The sequence below is a fragment of the Papilio xuthus genome, unplaced genomic scaffold (genome assembly GCF_000836235.2).
Source record: "Papilio xuthus unplaced genomic scaffold, Pxut_1.1 DF824992.1, whole genome shotgun sequence".
NCBI classification, from domain to species: domain Eukaryota; kingdom Metazoa; phylum Arthropoda; class Insecta; order Lepidoptera; family Papilionidae; genus Papilio; species Papilio xuthus.
Window position 1 is genome coordinate 4,970,632 of NW_013533657.1, and position 23,773 is coordinate 4,994,404.

General features: G+C 33.3%; 1 protein-coding gene across 1 annotated transcript; it reads right to left on the reverse strand.

Moving 5' to 3' along the window:
• Positions 1–667: 667 nt before the first annotated feature.
• odd (odd skipped) lies at positions 668–3,023 on the reverse strand. Its single transcript, XM_013324570.1, has 3 exons — positions 2,808–3,023; positions 1,888–2,458; positions 668–1,254 (listed from the first exon to the last, which is right to left on the reverse strand). The coding sequence occupies exons 1-3, from the start codon at positions 2,911–2,913 to the stop codon at positions 855–857; spliced, it is 1,077 nt and encodes a 358-aa protein (XP_013180024.1). The 5' UTR covers positions 2,914–3,023; the 3' UTR covers positions 668–854.
• Positions 3,024–23,773: the final 20,750 nt, after the last annotated feature.

Genomic DNA, 23,773 nt, shown 5'->3' on the forward strand with positions numbered 1-23,773 from the left:
AATTATTTAATATTAGTATTAATTAGTAGGCGTTATTAAATTAGCATATTTTAATTAAAATTAATTACATATTATCACCATTTAATTATTACAAGAGTTGGACTACAGTTTCAATTAATCAAACCGTGAAAAAATATATTTAAAATCGGTTTAAAAAATAAAACAAGATATAAATTTCAATATTTTCTTTATGTTATTTCTTTTATATTTAGCCTCCATACAATAATTATATATTTAATTATTTTACATATTTACAATATTATAATTAAGATTCGATTATTTAATGTGTACTCGCGTAATCCTACAGGCGGTACTGGTATGTGGAATCTTAATTAAGTTACATTACTTAACTATAACTTAAATTTTAAAGGTACATCAAAATTCTACTAATTAGATCGACATAGCCAGGAATTTTGGAATGGAACTTATAACTTATATAATACTTTTTGGTAACTATAGTTAGGCCTATTTGAGTTACTATCACAATAAATAAATCTCTAAGAAACATAACAACAACAAACAATAATTTCAGTCTTTTATAGTTGAAAGATCAAGTTATTATTAACTAAGTGAAGTGTACTTTCGAATTGATGAACAAGTAATTGAAAACAATTGAAATTTCAAGAGATATTTTACATAAGAATGAAATTATTAATTAATAGTTTAGAGAAATTCTTTGGCTATATTATATTAAAAGTTACAGTAACAGAATGCCTCTATTTCTTTGCTGTTTTCACATCTTGTGATATTCGATAACAAAAGTTCATTGACGTCCATTTACATCGAACTTTAAACCAGTTATCTATATGATAAAATCACTTTCTACAAAGTTTATGTATTACCTAACATTATATTTAACGTTTCATGATATCTTCTATTGAAAAACCTAATGGTCTTTTAGGAGGTTCTGTGGGTGATTGTGAATTTGATGGTGAAGGATGTGCTTGGAATACTTGTACTGGAGGTGATGATGGTTTATGTGAAAGGTCAAGGAGTGGACTCTCAGCAACTTGACTCGTTGATGATACTTCTTGACAACCCTCGAGGTGCTCCAAGTGATGTTTGTTTGCATCACTGTGTGTTAACAGATGAGTCTTCAGGTTAGATCTTTGGTTGAAACTTTTGCTGCAAACTGGGCATTTGTGGGGAGACTCTTCCATGTGAAGAATCTTATGAACCGCTAATGTCCTCGATTGACAGAAACCTTTTCCACATTCTGTACATTTAAATGGCTTCTCTTTTGAATGAATATACCTGGAAAGATGAAAAAATAAAAATAAATATAATGTCGAAATTGTGTACAAATAAAGTTAACGAAACCAAATAAGTCGACTTTAATGGATTTGAAGTTATACGTGTTTCGAATGGAATTAAGGCATTTCCACATTAAGCGCATTAGGCAGTGGGTATAATTTGAAAGGAAAAAAAATGAGTGTGTCTCGTAAAAGCGAAGAAATATAAGGTGTAATTTGTTCGAAGACGGAGCGAGATAGATACGACGATCGTAACCAACATAACCGGTCGAAGCGCGTGCGCTGCGCCGACGCGACCTCACAAAAACTTTTACACTTTTGTTTTTTTATATACTTTTACCAACAAAGCCTTAGTGAAATAAGCCTTTAACCCACTTAGTATTAGAGAGATTGGTGATTACAATTTAAATGTGCAAATGTTAATTTATCAATGCTTGTAGGTCATTAAGAAATTGATAAATTACTCAAATTACTAACATCAAAAGTCCGAAAAATCCAATAATTTAGCAAATTTATAGTATGTGATAGCTATTTACTTAACAGAGACGAATTAGATCATAAATTTACTTGATATTATTAAGACTTATCAACAATAATAATGGACTATAAAAATGCCTTAGTAACTTGAACTCACCTATGGTCTCGTAAATGGTCCTGTCTTCTGAAAGCTTTTCCGCAGATATCGCACGAATAAGGTCTCTCGTCCGTGTGGGTCCTCTCATGAATCAGTAGATTGTAGGATTTGGTGAACTGCCGATTGCAGTATTTGCAGATAAATTGCTTCTTAGGCCTCGCGCCGGGCACGCCTGGCGCTCGCATTGGTGGTGGATTTCTTCCTGGTAGCCTGTGCGCCATCGCTCCTGGGTATCTTAGCGTGTGATGGTACAAGGCTGCATTTCTGATCCATTGGTTGACGAGCATAGCATGGTAGGGGGCTGTAGGTGGTAAGGTGGCGACTTGAGCTTGCATGTATGCTGACATCGGATGGGAGTAAGGCTGCGGCGCTTTGTCGTAAGGGTACTGGGTCTGCATGGTGGTCGCGGGGCGCGGGTAGGTTGCGTATGCCGGTGGCCAAGCTGGTTGGTGTCGCGATATAACGACGGCGGGCGGTGTGTCGTCGGTGGGCGTACGCGGCGGCGTCGGCAGCGGCGGCGACGGCCGCTCCAGCTTCACCAGCGCCTCCAGCGGGAAGTCAGCTGGATAGCCTGCAAAAACATACAATATAAGCATAACGAAATACAGATCAAGTTGAAACTAAAAAAATATTAAATCCTACTTTTTGTTTGTATTATAAATGCGAAAGTTTAGATGTTTGTATCTCCAAAACGGCTTAACGCATCTCCATGAAATTTGACACAGATATAGAACATAGTCCGGTAGAACTTACATGCTACTAAGTTTTTTTTTTTAAATTCTACAATAAATAAATATAATAGTCTTAAAGCACTGTTTAATAGCTCAATAATTTAACGCTAGTCTCATTTAAGTAAATTAAAACATTTTTTTATCGATACAAACAAACAAACATGAAAAAGAAAGAATTTTGATACTTACTGTGATTTATTTCAATATGCTCGTCTTCTTCTTCTTCGATATTAATATCGTCAGAACTATCAACACTGTAAGGTTTGTCTTCCATATCCAGAACGGAACAATCCATCGGAACTGCACACAACAACACCGAACTCTGCACTTTGGTATATCAACACTGTGCCTATCGTCACCGCCAAACCAGTTTGTGAACTGACAACCGGTCGAGGTGAGCGCGCGGAGCGTTATGAGCCTGTGTGCGTTCGCTATCAGGGCCCGCGCAGGCGCGTGGCGCGGAGGGAGGACATCAAAGGCACCGCGCCGGTCGGCGCTTGTGTCGGCTCCCGAAGAGGCCGGGCGCCGCCCACGGGGCGGGGCTTCCGCTGCTCGGCCTTCGGTATCGATCTGTAACAATCGCAAATCGACTTAACCACCCCTCTGCTAACTATAACAAGGTTCTACCGTTCCGAACCTCGACTTACAATTGGAACCCTCTCGAAGTGGTAATTTAAGTGTTGTCTCGCTTTAGTACTGTGCTCGGTTAATGCCATGCAAATTTTTGGTGACAGAGAGTCCCCCAGTGAAGCTATTAGGTGAGCAGATTGCTTTAGTAATTGCGTCTCGTAGGCAACTCTTTATACTGAATTTAATGCCTTTGTCCGGACTCTCTTTGTAATTTGTCGTGATAGATATAACTAACCTACTATAGCTTTACATTATTAATAAAAAAACCAATGTTTTCATTTTGTTTCTATGAAAGTAAAACCTGAATAATATAAATTTATTTAACATAGTATGTAAACTAGTTACGTGTATCTGTTTCAACTAGTTCTAAATATTTATGAACTTTAGCCTGTTTTCTTTCTATTTTCAGCATTCGTAGAAAGTTAAAATATTGTTTCATTTTAACACAAAGTTACGTTCCACTAATCTTTTACATTCCATTTTTTTGTCTACGCTTTCAATTGTTATTGACCTAAACAATTGAATAAGTTTAAAGGTGATCACAATAGAGGTCAATGAAAGACGATAATTTTTTTTTGTCAAACACTTTTGTGAATAATTCGCAGAATTGTTCTCGCGTAAATGTTGTTTACAAAAGTATAAGTATATTATAAAAATGTCGGCAAATCTTCAAAGTGAAGTGCAAATTATTTTTAGTAAAGACATTACAGGGATATATCAGTGCAAAAATTCAAATGTTTATCATCATCAACCTACCCTTATCCCTATTAAGGGTCGGCACAGTATGTACTACTCCTCTATACATCTCTATCAGCTGTCATCTCCGAATCTACTCTCTTCCTACGCATATACTCTTTCACACAGTCATTCCATACTTTTTTGGTCTTCCTCTACCTTTATAGCCTTTCAAAAATTAAAATGTTTATATGGAAAGTGATGTTTTTCTATAATTATGTATATTTATCTTATATTAAGTATAAAACCAAGTCATTCTTCTAAATGTTATGTGAGAAACATGAATTGAGTACAAATAGGTACTTTCCACCATTCATTCTTGAGAGTTGTTTTTATCATGTTGTATGTGTCATACGTTCACTTATTAATATGAATTCAACAAATCTAATTATAGTTTCACTAACGACACTTTTCCCGCAACTTGGTCTTCGCAGAATTAAAAAAAATAATAAAATGTATCTCATGTTACTCGAGACTATATTCTATATATGTGCCTTTCAATATGATGTGTTGAACCGTTTCGAAGTTATCAAGTAAATTTTCAAAATTAAACAAAAGGCTGTCATTGGAACAACACAATGGTCATTGATGACAATTGTACAAACACATTGTGTGACGTGTGCCAGAGTGCGGTGTGTGTGTCGTGTAGTGCGCAAACATCGGTCAGGTGAGCGCGGTCAGGCGCGTGTCGGCACCCTTTGTACCGACATCAAAGGCACCGACGCAAACACTAGCGAACACAACATCCTAACATATTGCAGTGTACGCGAATATGTTCTTTACTCACCTGTGGTTAGAATACTTAAATGTTAGATCGTTTTGTTACATTATTGTTTTAGTGAAGATCGCCGGCTGTGCCACTAGATACCTTGTTATGTCTAGCAGTTAGCTTGTTGAAAGTTAAGGTATTGTTTAAACAACGGCGACGAAGACTATATACTCAATTGACTGACCTACGTCGAGCAATATAAAATAACGACTACATCTAGTGATTTAAAGAAACAAGAAGGTATTAAACATTGTAATGATAAACAAAATCCCACGTAGCTTTTTTCTTTTTATCTGTTTTCATTTGTTTTTTATGTTCAATTTTGATCACAAATGCATAAGCTCTTAGTAAACTATTTCTAAATGAAAGATGCGATCTCGCTTGCGGAGTAGATGCTTATATTTAAACTACTCAGCTACATTAGTGCTTCAGAATAATTTATTATTTTCCCGATCAAGTGTATATATAAACACGATAATTGATACATTTTATTCATCTTCAAAATTAATCGATGTAAACAATACTATTTATTTTATGTTTACTATAAGTTCTGGTTTTGTAATATTAAATGATTTGTCCAATTTCTTTTATTTATACATAGATATCGCCCGCGAGTCCGTCCGCGCAGAATAAAAAAAAACCTTAATTAATAGCCTATGTGTTCTACATCTATGCCAAATTTCAGCGAAACCCATGCAGCCATTCTAAAGATACTTTCGAACAAACATCCGTCCATCTATCCGAACATTTGCATTTATAATATTAGTAAGATGAACTATGTATACGTACTACACCAATGTGTTAAAATGGCAGCGATTAGGGAGGAGTGGCGGCACCTTGTAAAGCGTTTCACTGATAACTGATGACCACGACCAGTCTGAAAAGAATGCAGGGACAAAGAAGAATATATACGTAGATCGGAATAAGACAAATATCTATCTATATTTATAAAATAAAGTCGTGTTAGTTACACTATTTATAACTCAATAACGGCTTTACCGATATGGCTGGAAATTGGTGAGGAGGTAGCCTAGAGCCAAGAGACGGACATAGTACACTATTTATTCTTTTTTTTCGAATTTAGGATTTGAAGAGCTGCTTTTTATTTAACTTACTAATATTATAAATGCCAATGTTTAGATGGATGTGATGTGGATGGATGGATAGGTGTTTGAAGATATATATACAACAGCTGAACGGATCTCGATTAAATTTGGCATACGTATAGAACATAATCTGAAAAAACACATAGGCTACACTAATTAAGTTTTTTTATATATCCACGCGGACGGAGTCGCGGGCTACAGCTAGTGTAACATAATTAATGATGTAAATAACTCCACTTAATTTTCGACATTGATGTTAGAGTCCTCTTATTAAGCTCAAGTTTACTCGTAACTCCAATCACATAAGCATCTCTTAGTATTTGTATTTTATAAACAGTTAATTACTATACTTGGCGGCGCCATTGTCGGCAAAATAAAAGAGAAAGATAATTAAAAGTGCTTTTGGTTATTGCATCAAGTCGATAAAATTATTTGGAACAGTATTCTAGAATTTAGCACAAGTTAAGTCTTAAAAACTTGAATGCATTCCTTCGAATTTAAGTCGAAAACCTTTTAATTTGAACTGTCAAAAATACATGCTCACTCCATTAAAAAAAAAACACAAAAGTTTAATTTTATTTAAAACTAACTGTCGCCCGCAACTCCGACCGCGTGGTATTAAAAATAAACTTAATTAATAGCCTACATGTTCTTTCATACTATGTTCTACATCTGTGCCAAATTTCATCAAGATCCGTCAAACCGTTCTAGAGATAGCTTCAAACAAAGATCCATCCATCTAAACGTTCGCATTTATAATATTAGTATGAAGTAAATGACATTTGAATAGAATGAAGCTTTTGAAACTCTTCTCTCTGATCTTCTGTAAATTAATATAATATATAATTAAGACCACGACCACACAGAAGACAGGCGTCAAGTGGAAGCAATTCCGCGTTTCGTCTGATGAGTGTGCGTCCCGGAGGCCTAATTTAGTCCTCTTTTCCTTCCCATTCTTTTCTTTATAAGGAAAGGATGGGAAGTGGACTTTCCGGATGAGAGGATGCATGGGAAGGGAAGATATTTTCTTTCTGTGCATCCTCTCCTCCGTCGATTCAAGGTAGGCAACGCATATGCAATTGCGTATGACTATGGGCAACGGTTACTTCGCTATTTCAGCGATTTCAGGTGGCCGCTTGGTATGCCACCTTTTGATATAAAAAAAAATTACAAAATAAAGTTTTATAATAAAAACTATTATTACTTAAGTATTAAATTACCAAGAACTTTGATATCTTTAATGTGACTTATAATTTTAAGTTTAATTTACACATACATGATTTAACATAAAAACTGCTAGAAATCTTTTACGGAGGCTCTTATATTATCCGAAACCCAACTAAAATAAATTAAATTTTGTCACATTAATCCGACATAAATATTAAATAATATTTACCAACGACTTCTGTGTCAAAGTCACTTTTGTTTACATTACACAAAAAAGCAAATATCTCGTTTTAATACCGGCAAGAAACTGTTTTAAAGCAATAAAAATAATGAAGTTGTCTAGACAATTTACTTTATGGCCCCAAGATATGTTAATCTAAGCCTTGTACTGCTCAAAACGTTAATAACCAGTCTTAGACAACTGTTTGATGAACAGGGAAATACGTCGGATTAATTTAAAGTGTACTTGCTCGGGTTTTTCTTTTCTTATTCGCAATTCTTTTGTTTTTAATTGCCCAATTCATTCCTTTGACATTCTAATCAAAACATCGTTGATGTAATGGTTGTAAATTTGGTCGTGTCTTTATAGTCTACGGTCCCTATGTATAGTTAAGTAACTGCAAAAAGCTCACAAATCAATAAACTATTTCTAATCGTAATTTATTTAGAAATCTACACTAAGGGTTATTTTAATGATCAATTAAAGGATCTTCTTTGATGGTAAGAATAAATTATCTCAAACTGAAATTATTATAATTCGTAATTTAAATACTACAAAACTTATATGGAATAACGTATATGAAAATATTAATTGATAATTTCGCATGACTTCATTTTGCCTTTGGAGCATCTGTAATGTAAAATATATTTAAATATAGCATTACATCAAATGAGATCTTAATGAAGTTAAAATCACGAGGGACAAACCTTTGTTCGTTTAAAGCGATGAAGGGTGAAATAAATGAACAACGAAGTTATTCAAATGTATGAAAATTCATATTTATAAAGCATCAAAGGTAAAAAATAAAACGAAAATTATAATAATAATTGCTTATATTTTACTTCTAGCAAATAGTTCTGTGGAAACCTATTATAATAAGACTTTTCAAAAATACTCACAACGATTTAAAAAGCAGTTTAAGAGAATTTCAAATTAAGGAGAAAAATTTACCTTCCAAAAACCTGTCTGAATCTAAAACATAATATAATACTACTGCCGCCTGCGACTCCGTCCGCGTGATATTAAAAAAAATAATTAGTATCCTTCGTGTTCTTCCAGTCTATGTTCTACATCTATGCCAAATTTCCGTATGTATTTATAAAAGTAAAAATATGACTCGACTTAATGTGATATCTCACTTAGAGATATTGCTCTAATTTGTGTTAATCTTTCTTATTATCTCAGAACAAATGTAGAAGTTTATTGTAGGTATTATAAACATTTTTGTTTACACTACATTTAGGATACGTCATTACTTAAATAGTTAAAAGTATCCGTGAGGGATAGATATGAAATTTGAAGCATTATAATATAAATGCGAATGTTTTTGGATGGATGTCAGTTAGAAGTTAAGAACGGCCACATGGCATAGATGTAGAATATAAAATGAAGAAGATATCAACTACTAAGTTTGTTTTTAAATTCCGCGCGGGCGGTGTCGACGACAGCTAGTGCCAAATATTGCAGTAGGCTAACCTTAAAGTTCTTGTATTTCAAAATACAGAAGACAGGCTTGAAGTGGAAGCAATTCCGCGTTTCGTCTGATGAGTATGCGTCCCGGAGGCCTCATTTAGTCCTCTTTCCCTTCTGACCCTTTTTCTTATAAGGAAAGGATAGGGAGTGGAAGTGGACTTTCCGGATGAGAGGATGCATAGGAAGGGAAAATATTTTCTTTCTGTGCATCCTCTCCTCCGGCGATTAAAGGTAGGCAACGCATATGCAATTGCGTATGTCTATGGGCAGCGGTCGCTTCGCTATTTCAGCGATTTCAGGTGGCCGTTCGCTCGTTTGCCACCTTGTGATATAAAAAAATGCAAGTGTCTAGTTTAGGTACTATTAACGGTCAACTCATACAGGGAAATATTGTGGTTAAATACACGGAAATGTTATATTTACCTCCCGATAACTTAAGTAATACTTAACTAAACTAACCAAAATTCACGAGTCCACAGGAAGTGTTTCGACAGGTACGCTTACTCAACGCTAGGGCATGGCCTGTCGGTGCAATTTCCTATGTTTAAAACACGCCGACAATCGGTTCTAATAAAAACAATTGTAACAAAACCGTCCTCGGACTGTAAACATTTCAAATTATTGTTTACAATAGATATAATAGCATTAAGGCACATTATTTGCCACCGTTTGCTTTACGATGCCGACATAGACTTATAAGTAAATCTTATCAGTAACAAAAGGTTTAGTACAAACAAAAAGATCGAGTTTAACTTTGAAACTTATATTCTTAATTACCTTCGTTGTTTTACTGATAACAAGTAACTCAACCTTTGTACACACTCTGACCTTTCTACGAATGAATAAAATGTTTAAACACTTATTTGATTTTTTAATGCGGAATTTACTTAGAAATACTAAAAGCTACGGCTAAAAGATTGCTTTTAGTTAGTTAAGGTGAATCATATTCTGTGTTTAAAAGTCGTATATTTTTATCTGAATTTGACAGAAGTTTAACGATTAAGTAAAATGTAATTTTAGTAATATTATAAATGCGAATGCTTACATGGATGAATGGTACATGTTTGTTTGAACGTATCTCTAGAACGGCTCTATGGATAGTGCTAAAATTTGTCATAGACATAGAACATAGTCTGGAAGAACACATAGGCTACTTATTAAGTTTGTCATTAATTTCGCGCGGTAGGAGTGGCAGGCGAGAGCTAGATTACGATGCATTCAATCAAAATAGTTGTTTCTTTATATTATGACGTGACGACCTGTGTTAGGAATTTCCATAGAATTAGAATATGAAATAGAGAATGAGTTACTTATTGCGAATGGGACTAAGGTTACATAGGATTATGCCTAATTTACACTTTATATGTTAAAAAATTGGCGAACAGTAACTATTCGGACTTTTCCATATTTGAAATAAATTCTAGGAATATATAAAAATGTTTCCGTAAACATTGGTAGTGCAATATCGACTCTCACTTATCAGAGCACACTGTCCATTACGAGCGTGTTAGACGGAACAATGCACAGGTAGTCATAGATAAGAGTTCAAAGTATCCGATATCGGATCAAAGAGCGCCGACGCTCGATAAGAGTGGATCAAAGGCACCGACAACTGTAACGGTAGCTGGTATGAGACCAATATATTTTTATTGCAAAACCTTTGATCCGCCCGATTGATAATGTTAAGTCGATTCGTATCAATAATCTACTAATCTAAGGCGACGACCGTTTGACTACAGTATCACGGTAAGAACACTAGGAAGAAAGAACTACAAGAAATAAGAAATGTTGTATAAATTGTTTAACTAAACGATAGAAACTGCAGATGTCATCGCCGACTATGAAAAAAAAAATCTTTTTTTTTTAATGGCCTCATCTAACAACAGTTTAGAACACTAGGAACGGATTATTCCGTAAAGCAAGCGAGGTAGGGATATTTTGTAACTTTTCCAAAACAAGTATAAGAAAAAAATATATACAAATATAAGACAAAAAAATATTTCGTCATTGTGACTCGCTTGCTTATATAATTAATGTGAATCATTTATTTACAAAACAACGAAGCATGTTTATCTATAAATAAAATCTATGGAATTTCCTCTCGGACATTCGTGAGTTATACTGTAAAAGCCCTTGTGAAACAAGAAAATTTTAATGCGCACATGATAACGTGTAATTGTTATTAATCTTAGTGATTTATTTTTTATCGCGTCCTGATAACGGCCAGTAATGGTTAGAACGAAGGTTTTATTGCTTTGTTTACTCTTAACCGAATTTCGAAACAAATGAAAATCTTTTTCGTCATCTACAATGAAATGTCAAAAAAGACAATATTTCAAGTATCCAGATTCATATAATTTCAAAAAGGTAAAACTCGTGTCAGTTTTCTAAACAACTTTGTAATATTTAATAGATTAGTTGAGAAATATGACGATAATAGCTGTCGCACGAATTCCGTCCGAGCGGTATTAAAAAATCTTAATTAGTAGCTTATGTATTCTTCCTGACTATGTTCTACATCTATGCAAACAGCGAGATCCATACAGCTTCTCGATCCAAATATTCGCATTTATAATATTAGTAAGATGGTACTTGATTAACATACACAAACATATTGTCACGAATTTAACTCATAATAAAAGTATTCCTAAGTCGTATCTATGTGTGCCAATTACTGTATCCTTCATGGTGTTATCATATAAAGACACCAATAAAAATAGCAGCGTTGACAGGTCTATTGTGACAGTCATTATCAAAGGCACGGTATCGACCGCGGTGAGTGGACGCAAATTATGGAAATCCATCGGTAATGTCCGCGATGGTACAAGATAAACGCTGATAGCGGATTCTCAAACAATAAACCTATCAGTATGCATAAAGTTCATATATGTCAAAAAACAAACTATTGAATTTTTTTTTAAATTTTATGAGAGATAGTAATATTATAGTATAAAAATACCTTATTTCGTACAGGGACATCAACTGTAACCTCACGTTTAGTATTTCGGTTGTCGTAATAAATTAATATAGATTCTTTAGTATGCTCATAATAACCTTAATTGGGTTTTTGTAAACAGATCGATTAATCTAGATCTTTCACACAGCAATAAATAAAATCAATAACATCACATGATATGTTACTAAAATAAATAAGCACTAGACTTTTGATACGAACTTAAACATAGAATTAAAAATAAACAATTGAAAGGCAAATAAGGTTGTCAATTTACTTTACTACTTTTTTACTTTTATTTTGAATATAAAGCAAAATTTGTTACAAATTTTCGCGTTAGCAATTTGAATAAATTTCGCTTGTGACTTGCGCCCTCATTAGAATGAATATCGGCGGCTAATGTGTCAATGTTGTAATGTAATGGAACCTGGGACGCAATCAACGTGTTATAGCCAGAAGTGGTTTTCACTTGCGATATCACACGCAGTGATGTAAAGGTTAGTTCAGAATAATATTAGTTATTCAGGTTTGCAAAAAAATAAATTTGCAAACCAGCCTTGAAATCGCTAGTTTTTAACTATCGTCCGCGCTTTGTCTTACATCTATGTCAAATTTTACAGAGATTCATACAGCCGTTCTATAATTACCTTCTAACTAACATCCACCCATTCAGCCATCCAAACTAATCGCATTTATAATATTAGTAAGGTATAGCATGCTAGGTTACATTCCGAAATTGCGTTGTTTACGAAAATATCAAAAATCATTTATCAAAAATCAGTCCTTTTGGACTAAGTTTTAAGACGCAATTTGATCTTACGTAACAATTTTTATGTGTGTAAAATATAAATTCAACATAATATTAATGTTATAGGCTTTTTTCAGTTATCAAACCTCGTAACACAAGAAAAGGTCGTTGCATAGTTATTACTGAATACCGGATAAAAATCGTGTAAACTGGGCTTTAGTAGATAATCGATTTACATATTATTTAATGTCCTCTTTGTTGCAGAAGTAAGCGTGCACGTCATTCGGATTTCAAACATAAATTACTTAATTTTCATTGAAAGCCATTATGTAATATACATAATGATTTATATAAAAAAGTTTTTTTGAAATCGTACACTAATTAGAAGTGCTATTTATTATATTAATGAGAAATTCAATGGTTACGAAGGCCTTTTTTCTGGCATATTGGATTTAAGAATCAAAACACATGTGAACTTTAATGTTCAATAATATACACCTAATAATATTATTTTATTATAAACTTTACATGAAAAGTTTTAAATCGATGATATTAAATAAAACATTGAAAACGAATAATTTACTAAAATATATTATTAAAAGGAGTCCCTTTAGATTATTCAAACTTTCGTATATACGTGAGTGTTTAGCCGTGTTTATATATCAGTTGAGTCCCTTAAGGCAAGGTTCCGAAGGTATATGAACTAGTCGTCAGTTTATGAATTAACACGTCAATTCATAAACTGACGACTTATTTTATTTTGGGGTTTAGGTCTTTATAGCAATTTAACTGCTAAAGCTAGCCCATGAATTGTATTATTTTGTACTTCTACTTCATAATTTGAAAACCTTACAACCATTTTGGGATTTCTAATATTCATTCATAAAAATAAGTCGAAATCAAATATTTGTCTTGTGTGTCAAACAACAAATGAATGATTTAAAAGGGAATTTGAATCTTACCGTCTTGTTAATAAAATCTATTTCACATCCTTTCGCTAGGTTTAAGTACACAATGTAAAATTTGGCACATCCTAACGCCACTCAAGACCACCCAAGTAGAGGGTTTTTTTCGCATCGAAGATTATCTTACAGTTTATTTTGAGGCGGGGACCTGTGAAAATAAGCGGTTACGTTTTGTTTTCTAAGACATAAAGTGACAATACAAATAGTAAAGTAGCTTTCCTAAGCTAAAACGAATCTCTAAAACTATGGCGCTTCGTTTTGCTATCAAAAATATTTGAACTGCTTTAAAAAAACGTTTATAACAATATGATTGGAATCCAAGGTCTAAAATAACACTAGTCCACTCACTAGTCCATCTCTTGTGGTCTTATCTCTAAAGCACATCTCCAACCTGCCTTTATCCCTACGGAGAGTCGGCACAGTATTTACTACTCCTCCATACATCGCTATCAGCCGTCATATCTGAATTCACCCCCATCTTACGTATAACCTCTTCACATAATCTTTCCATGCTTTGGAGTTCCTCAACCTTAGTAGCCATCCACATTTAAAACTACACGAATCTCATTTCTTGCGATAATCTTTTATTTCTTGCCAATATTTTTATTTATTGATGACTAGCAGTGGCCCGCGGCTCCGTCCGTGTCGGATTATAAAAAAAGTTCCTAAAGGGGTTTTCCGGCAATTATTCGATGTTTTCTCATCCTTTTAATCTTCTCTAGATCTCCACGAATAGTTTAAGACCAAGATAAAATAAATCCGTTTAGCATTTCTCGAGTTTTAGCGAAACTAACTAACAACAATTGATTTTTATATATATAGATAGATTAAAAATCTTATTCTATAATTAACGGGCATTTTCAAAGAAATTAAAAGTTTTGTAGTAGTACTAAAAATAGCTGAAGGTTGCCGGGTGGTCTTTTCACAATAAAACCATATATAAATCGAAGTATTGGTTGCGCATTTGTAACCTACTAAAGGGAGAATAACAATTCCTTAACGATTGATTACACTAAGCTTAGGAACGACGCCTCTCGCATTGAAATCTTTGTCATCATACGGTTACTATAGATTAAATGTGACGCAATTTTACGCATTTTGAATTCTCTAAAACTCGCTACTCAAATACGCAAACCGTATGGGGATTATTTTTTTTTATAATGATTCGGTGTCCTGACACTACCATTTTGTCATGGGTCTTTGTAAGAGTGTCAATTCTAAAGCTGTATATTTCCAAGTGCAGAGGCCGGATAATTCTTTTGTTGATTTCGAGTGTTATTATCGATTTCCGTATAAATTAAATCGATGATTTTATCGATAATTTAAAACTGTAAGTATTTACAAAGCATGCTTTTAAATTGTGATCAAGAGATTTTAAGGATTAATTATGCTTTAACAAATTTTGTGGTTTTTTTTTATTGCTTTCAAACATCTCAAATATGTATTATTAAAAAACAATAATTACGTGGGAATAGTATTACGTGAAGTAAAAGTAACAGCAATACCTTAATAATGAATAATTTAGCTACATAAAGTACTATGGCGCTGTAAAGCGCAAATGTAAGCGTCGAACGGATTAAGAGTGCATTTCGGTATAAAATCTTTGTTATCCCTATTGTTACTCTTCGAGGTTCAGGCTAAGCGCCATCTGCGCTCGGCCACCTCAGGCCCGGTGAAGCTGTAAATGCCTCCTCAAGGCAAACAGTGACTAATCAGTCACAAAAAAAAAATTGTAACTTTACTTCGGAAACTGACCTTCATTCAGTAGGTACGTTATTTTGCATATGCCTATAATGTTTAATAAAAAAATCTCATTATTTTAATACAGTAAACATATTATGCGTTTTAAAGGAACATAATCAATTGCAAACATAATCTGCAAACCATGTATTTACTACTTACTGTAATCTACGTGTTAACGTCGGATAAGTAAGCAAATCTAAGGTAAGGTATCCAAAAGAATTTGTACCAAGATTCTTGACGTTAAGAAATACCTATAAGGTATTATACAGTCGGCTCTTTTCAAAGATCTGCTATCGTTGTGTAAACAAATTATGCAAAAACATTAACAATAGCTAAGTTGCAGTTCGTAGAAAGGTCATTTCGCACTTACAAAGGTTACCTGCTATCGAACAAAATTGCATACTAAATGACTATACAGTATTAGGTACAACTAAGTTTTAGTTTTAAAAGAAAAATTCATACCGAATGCCAAAAAGTCAATATTTAATTTATTATTATACTCGCTATCGTCCGCTACTCCGTCCACGCGGAATTAAAAGACATAATTGTATTTTTATCTATGCCAAATTTAAATGAGAACTATCCAATTATGTAGATACTTTCTTATAAACATCCATACATCCAAACATTTGCATTTATATAGTAAGATATCTTCTGAACTGAAGCTAATATAGTCATCATCATCAGCTCACTATACGTCCCCACCGAGGGGCTCGGAGTCTACCCTAAGTTAAGGGTGATTAGGCCATAGTCAACCACGCTGGCCAAGTGCGGGTTGGTTGACTTCACACATATCTTTCAATTTCTTCTCAGATATGTGCAGGTTGCATCACGATGTTTTCCATCAACGTAAGAACGTCGGATAAATGTACATATGTAAATCGGAATTCGAAAACACATTGGTACATGGCGGGATTCGAACTCAGGACTTGCAGATTGCAAGTCAAGTGACCATCCATCACGTGACCACTGAGCCACCGACGCTCCGTAATATAGTCAGCAAAATCAAAATTATTTATGTAATTAATTAAGTTCATACACTATCCCGATGTTAAAGATAACTTTGTTAAAATAATATTAGTACGTGACTAATACAGAGTACAATATGGAATCTATTCAATGTAATGTTATCCAATATAAATAGGTTAATCAATTTTAAACCTTAAGTATATTCCAATAAAGTGCAATTTTACTATATGTTTCTAGCGCTGCATTCCCCTGTTTGTGTTGCAAATTATCGACATTAAAAGCTCTAATAAATGTTCATATTTGAAGGTTATATGTCATAGAATTAAGAGTTCATTTGTTTATCACTTAAGTCGATTATATTTTATTTGGGGGTCAATTTTAAATGCAGTCAATTGCATTTACAGCAAAAAATTAAACTCAATATCTTCTTGTTAACATGGTTCCTTTTATGATATCTTCCAGTAATTAATGATTTTTTGGCAAGGTATATTATTATAGTAGGCGGGTAAGGTTTTTTCTTTCCGATATAATAGGTTTATATTACATATCAATTCAATTGTCACCTCCTGAAGTCTCGATTTAGATGAGTGAGGTGTTATTCGATCTGTATTCTTATGTCATTGGCCAGTAAGATATTTTGGCTTTTTAAAGACGAAAATGTTTTTTTTTTTTTTTTAATTATACATTGCCAGGCTATGTACGTCCTAACTAAAATAATAACTTAATAGTACGTGCAACTGAACATAAAAAAATCGGTCTCGGCATCCTTGGAACAATTTCAAAGACGGAATACTGAACGACGGGAAACAATGGACTATCGTAAACATTCATTTTTCCCCTGCAATAAAGTAATTCGTTTCCTACTGTTGCATTGCTTTGTAATGGATTGTAAACTTCCGAATTGTAAAGCATTGTAATTGTAATATTACTAGCAGCAATTAGCGGCAAAATCAAAGGTTTGAAATGCTCAGAGAAATATCTTTTTTTTGGCGCATTTGCAAAGTTAAAATTGCGTATATGTAGAAATACTTTTTACGACATGGCAAAACATGGCCGTTGGTGAAATTTTTATTGCGCAAAAGGTTTGCCTGTTTTTTATAACTCTAATAGAAATTTCTACTATTATACTAGTCTACAAATGCATTGTTTTGTACTTTGTATTGCCAAAAGTTAATTTTTATTATTTGCTTTCTATTAAATTACTAACATTGTTTTGCAAAATTAACTTCGATTCTACTGCATTTAAAATTCATATAATATATATGAATTTGATATTACTCATACTATGAACGTTCCCTAAACCGTGTCTCGTTTATTATTTACAATTAAATAGACGTTAATTAAAATATATAATATAAAAAATATTATAATTATTACTTATCACTTCACTAGCTACGCCTGTGACTCCGTCGGTAGGTAATTAAAAAAAACTTAATTAATACTCTATGTGTTCTTCCAGACTATATTCTACATCTATGATAAATTTCAGCGTCAACAGTTTAGCCGTTCTGGAGATACCTTCAAACATACAAACATTCGCATTTATAATATTAGTAAGAAGTAAGATTGTTATCAATTACATTTTATCTTTTTAATATTTGAATATTACATATATTTAAACAAACTATACATGATGTATATTCTTTTACTTATTTTAGAAGTTTAATACGATTTAGTAGAAACTCCCGTTTGAATTTCTACTAAAACTACTACTTACATTCTGTTAGTCGATTCAATAGTTCTATATTCAAATTAAGTAACACCCGTTATATTTACAGAGGGGTCTATTAGGGCAATATTGAGAAGCTTTATGGCGCAACCGTTTCAAAAGTTTTATAACCAGCTACTTTCTTTCCGTTAGTCTATTTATATTGCTTTCATGCACCGACAAAGTTACAGTTTCACGTTACAATTCAATAGAGAAAGCCTTTATTGTTATAACTGTGTAGTAAAATATAGAAAGGTCGATTTTGCAATTTTTTGTTACAAAACAAGGAGTACCGTTTCTTCCAACTATGTTATCTTACTAATATTATAAATGCGAATGTTTCAATGGATGGATGAATGTTTGTTTAACAGTATCACCAGAATGGGGAATGGATGTCGCTGAAGTTTGGCATAGATGTAGAACATAGTCTGGATTATATATTTTTTATTCAGTGCGGACGGAGTCACAGGCGACAGATAGTATGAAAATAAAAATGATTGCTAGGAGGAAACTAATTCTGACATATTAGAGCATTTGTTGAATGGTTTGTCTTCGCCGGTATTTTAAAAGCACGATTTAGGGTCCTTTAAGAAGCGAGCGTTCATTGCAAAGGCCGGCAACGCAACTGAGGTTCCTATGGTATTAATGTCCAAGGGCGTCGATGAACACTTCGGTGTTCCCGCTGCTCGTAAACAATCAATAATACTAAGATTTTTTTCATCTAACCTGATTTCTTTCCATCTTACTAATATTGTAAATACGAATGTTTAGATGGAAAGATGTTTGTTTAAAGGTATCTCCAGTACGGCTGAATTAATCTCGATGAAATTTAGCACAGATATACAAAGTAGTCTGGAAGGACACATAGGCTACTAGTTAAGTTTTTTTTTACCCGAACGGACAGTCTTTTGCAAAGGAACACTATGTCCTTCTGGTCTCGTAAATTATTATTACACTTTATTTAACATTAAAATATTCTGTGATGGTTTCTTTCGTAGAATTCTCGTTAAATTACTTATTTTATTTCTGTACCTAGTAATTTAAGTCGTAAACAACAATTTGCGAAAGCAATAGAAAATTACAATGTCTTGCAACCCTTTTCGCAATCCTTTTGCTGGCAAAACACATTATGAAGCCTTTTATTTCTAAATTTAAAAAGACGAAACAAACGAATGAAGAAAATAAAATAACGGTTCATAACCCATTCGGCAAAGGTCTCGCTAAAAACTGCGAACATGAAAAAAACATGCAATAAATATTACGACATCTCATTTCGCATAGAATCGTATAACTGTTTGCAATATTATTAAGTAATTAAAACATCCAAGGTTATCTAACTAAATACCTCCGGAAACTTAATCAAGCAATATTAGACTCTAGTTTAGTTGTATAAGGTACAAAATAGCTTTTAAGTGTTACAAAAGAGTTCTCTGAAAACCCTTTTATTTACCCTTTAACTGAACGTAACTGGCCATCGAACGGTCTTCGAACAACGGTTTAAAAGGACCGCTAAATGACTCAGTATAGAAAGGATTGCATTTATTTGGAACGAACCGTACAATATCTATTGAAAACATTGTGTCCTTTGCGCGAAAAGGTGTGACCATAAATTTTAACAGTCAAAGAATTGCCCGAGAAAGGGTAATTAGGATGTAAAAGTGAAATCCCGTTGTAAGATTCTATGACATTAGCAACGGTTATTGTATCAAGTAAAGAGTTTGTTTACTTTCACTGGACTCTTTTCTGTTAAATAGAACACTATTGATTTAATTCTTTTATACGTGAAATTTCCAATACTTTCTCTTGATACTAAACTTAGTAACGAACTGCCCATGACTCCGTCCGCGCGAAAACAAAAAACATAATTAGTAGCCTATACTCTTCCAGATTATGTACTACATTCATGCCAAATTTCACCGAGAGCCATGCATTCTTTCTGGAGATACTTTGTAACAAAGATCCATCCATCCATACATTCTCATTTATAATATTAGTAAGATAAATATTTTACTAAATATTTCTATCGAATTTGGAATGTCTTTATGTAAAATAATTAGCCACAAAACATGTATTTGACTTGAAAATACCAAATGATTAAGTTACTGTATGTTTGTACAATTGTTTCAAACTGTTTCATAATAATATGCTATACCTTTCTAGCTTTGATATCTCCGTTCGCGGGGAATTAAAAAAAATAGTAAGTAGCCTTTGTATTCTACCTAACTATATTTTAAGTTAGTGCGAAATTTCATTGAGATCTGTTGATTCTGGAGATACCTCCTAACAAATATCCATCCATCTAAACTTTCGCATTTATAATATTAGTAAGAAGTAAAATAAGATAATCGTCATAGAATTAACAATTCTATTCTATTGTTATTATAAGTAAATTTAGATTGTATTTCTCAGAATACTGTGGAAGAATATTTATTTTACACAAGCTTAATGAAAATAAAACAATGACAAAAAACTGCAACCTTTAAAAATATGACCTACGAAAGCGAAAATATTTTTAAAGCACAAATAAAACGAACAAAACGAAACATTTTTTTTCAGTTGAAAGTAACAACAGTTATTCACTACCAAGGAAGTCAGATCCAATAAAGTGTTCCAATTTCAAAATATTTATTGGTCCTCATAAATTATGAATAAAAAAAACAGTGTAACTGTCGACAACGCGAGACGAAACGCGGTAACGGGCCATTTTCGAGACAAGTTACAAATGTTACGAACGGACCTATTTTCTGAGAAAAACGAAACCGAAATTTTGACATAATGCGGTGTCAAACAGAACGTAGAGACGTGCAAACAATGGCGCGTGGATGTAAGCGTGCCTTCGCTATTTAGACAATTACAATGAACGTATAGAAAAAGATTGTTCACCAATGTAATTATCGACCCAATGGGTCTCTAACTGTTGCCTAGCGGGATATTGGCGTGTTACAATATGGTGACTGATATGCGTGAACAGTTCCATTTTGAATTCTTTATGTCAATGACATGTTTATAATGGACGCAAACATTACTGGCAATGGTAATTATTGTTTACTTTCGTTGGTGGCGATTTGAAACGGTGACAGTATTGTGCCACGTATACCTTGTTTTTTTTTTTAATTTGAATCTAAACAAAGAACAAGTTATTTTTTATTTTAAAATTGAACGTAATAAAAAATGGCGTTTTAACTAAATCAAACAATATTTATATTTTTTATGTATAACAGTAGCCAGTAATATATTTTGTTAAATCTCAAATTCAAAAATCGAACGAACGCATGCCATTAAAACAAAAAATATGACAACCACATGTGACAGTTTGAAATTCGAAACTCGCTACAAACGGGAGTCGATATCGCGTTTGTCACTATCGATTGCTATCCACGTAAAATGTCGACAGAATTCAACGAAACATACCAAGGGATCATCCGTAGTACAAATCGTTCGTAAAATTGGCCGTGGGATTAGGTGACGATCGAGTTCAAGCACAAAAACTTTCAAGCGAAATACGCGAAATCACTAACATCAATCAAGTTTAACTGTATTCATGTGATAAAGTAGCAGTTGCCAGAAGGTTTTGTAGCTTAAAATATCATTTCGAAAATTTGGAAATTTCTGAAAACTTTTTTTTATTACATGCCTTCTCTACAGCACCTTGTCAATCGTAGCTCAATTTGTAAAAGTAGAACCATAGAACTTTAGCCATAGAACAAGACTAACATTTTTTTTATTTATTTAAATAGTAAAGGTCTGTTTCTGAAAATAGATTTGATATGGTAAATTGAGATTAACATGAATTGTGATTCATTTATGTTGAAAAAATAATTGACAAGTCTTTTTATACATTGAACAGTGGTAGAGCCCGCTTTAACATCTTCGCAAGAATTGGCCCGGTTCGCCCGGTGAAATATCACGACCACACAGAAGACAGGCGTGAAGTGGAAGCAATTCCGCGTTTCGTCTGATGAGTGTGTGTCCCGGAGGCCTAATTTAGTCCTCTTTCCTTTCCCACCTTTTTCTTATAAGGAAAGGATAGGAAGTGGAAGTGGACTCTCCGGATGAGAGTATGCATGAAAAGGGAATATATTTTCTTTCTGTGCATCCTCTCCTCCGTCGATTAAAGGTAGGCAACGCATGCAATTGCGTATGTCTATGGGTAACGGTCACTTCGCTATTTCAGCGATTTCAGGTGGCCGCTCGCTCGTTTGCCACCTTATGATATAAAAAAAAACATAACCGAGTGTAATTGTTTACTGAATTCATATAATACAATTTAATGTCATTACATTACATAATGATAAAATATTTATAAATTAAATACACCGGTATATATCATTAAAAATCGTTTAAGTATAAATTAATAATTTACAAACTGTACTTAATAATTATAGGTAGCTTTAACGGTTGACAATTATTTACAAGTTTATAAAAATAACAGTTATATTAATAGCATTTTAAGTTATTCTTAAATTAATTAATAATATTCAGTTTCTATTTATATTATAAAAATGCAAAGATAGCTTAAATTATTTTGATTCAAATTTAAACTTTAGTACTCGTATATACACACGTGTGAAATTTACCATCTTATATCTATATATAAAATTCTCGTGTTACACTGTTAGTTGCCATTATACTCCCAAAGGGTTCGACCGATTTTCATGAAATTGTAAATGCATATTCTGCACAGCTGCCAATCATCTATTATCTATTATTTAATTCCACGCGGACGGAGTCGCGGGCGACAACTAGTTCTATTATTAAAAGCATGTTTGTCTTTTTCATTTTAAATTTTCATAGATGAATATTATCGGGATTCAATTAATTGTAGTTTTAACATTCATAATGGCGAAGTAACGGAATGCGGTTAAACTTATTGATAAAGAAGTACCAGGAAATCATAATTAACATGAAGTGATTTTGGTTAATGCTTGTAACCCGATCAGTGGGTGGATCGACTGCCATCCAGTTCGCATCTGGCTCCCTTATCAGCAGTCACTGACTGCATGTGTTTATTACGTCACATCTCTCTAATATGGGAAAAACGCCATGTAATGTTTTAGCCGAATACGTCGCTTAATTGCTGAACATAGTTGCTATGCTAACGCTAGTTTAGCTGGCCCGGTGATAGAGGCGTTTATATATCTGTTTGTTGTGTCAGAAAAATTTAGGCACAGAAAATGACACAGTACAAGACACAACCAGACTGTAAAATATGTTAATAACAAAAAAATCATACAGACGAATTGAGAATTTCTTCCTTTTTGAAGTCTGTTGTCAAGACAAGATGCTAATGAGCTTTTGTGACTTAGTTTCTCTTATTCTTAGCACCGGGTTAGAAAAGTTTTTGATAAAGAGAAGTTAACTTTCATACGTATTAATGATACTTTGTTAATTAAGTTCATGGTTACCATTTATCGCAGTGTTATTTGAATGACGTTATCAGATTCTGTCTGCGGATACACTATAATGCTTCCATAATACAAGTTAAGTAAACTCTAGTGACAGAATTCGACAGAAATCGTGTTGATATGGCAACTTGAATGTACTGTAACAAAATAATTTTATGATTATGTTTAATCATAGACAATTTTGTAGAACAATTATATAAAATAGCATTTGGACCTACATTTGTCAGGTTGAAACAGACGAATCCAAAGAATAATATTTATTTAAATACTAACGGTCACCCACGACTCCTTCCGCCTGAAATAAAGTGGTATAATTAGTAGCCTATGTGTTCTTCCAGACTATATTCTATATGTATGCCAAATTCCATCAAAATATATTCAGCCTTTTCGGAACTTCAAACAAACATCCATCCATCCAAACATTCGCATTTATGTTAGTAAGAAGTGTTTTTGTTGGTTTTCGAACTTGGATAGCGAAAACTTGTAGAAAACTATTGTTTAAAAAGCTTATCAAAATAATTTAAATACGTATTACCATCATTTTGTTATTTTGGCGCAGCTGAA

Coding starts and splice junctions, on each gene's coding strand:
- odd (XM_013324570.1), bottom strand. CDS start 2,913: ATGGATTGTTCCGTTCTGGATATGGAAGACAAACCTTACAGTGTTGAT. Junction 2,459..2,807: donor GCATATTGAAATAAATCACA/GTAAGTATCAAA, acceptor ATGTTTTTGCAG/GCTATCCAGCTGACTTCCCG. Junction 1,255..1,887: donor GACCATTTACGAGACCATAG/GTGAGTTCAAGT, acceptor TCATCTTTCCAG/GTATATTCATTCAAAAGAGA.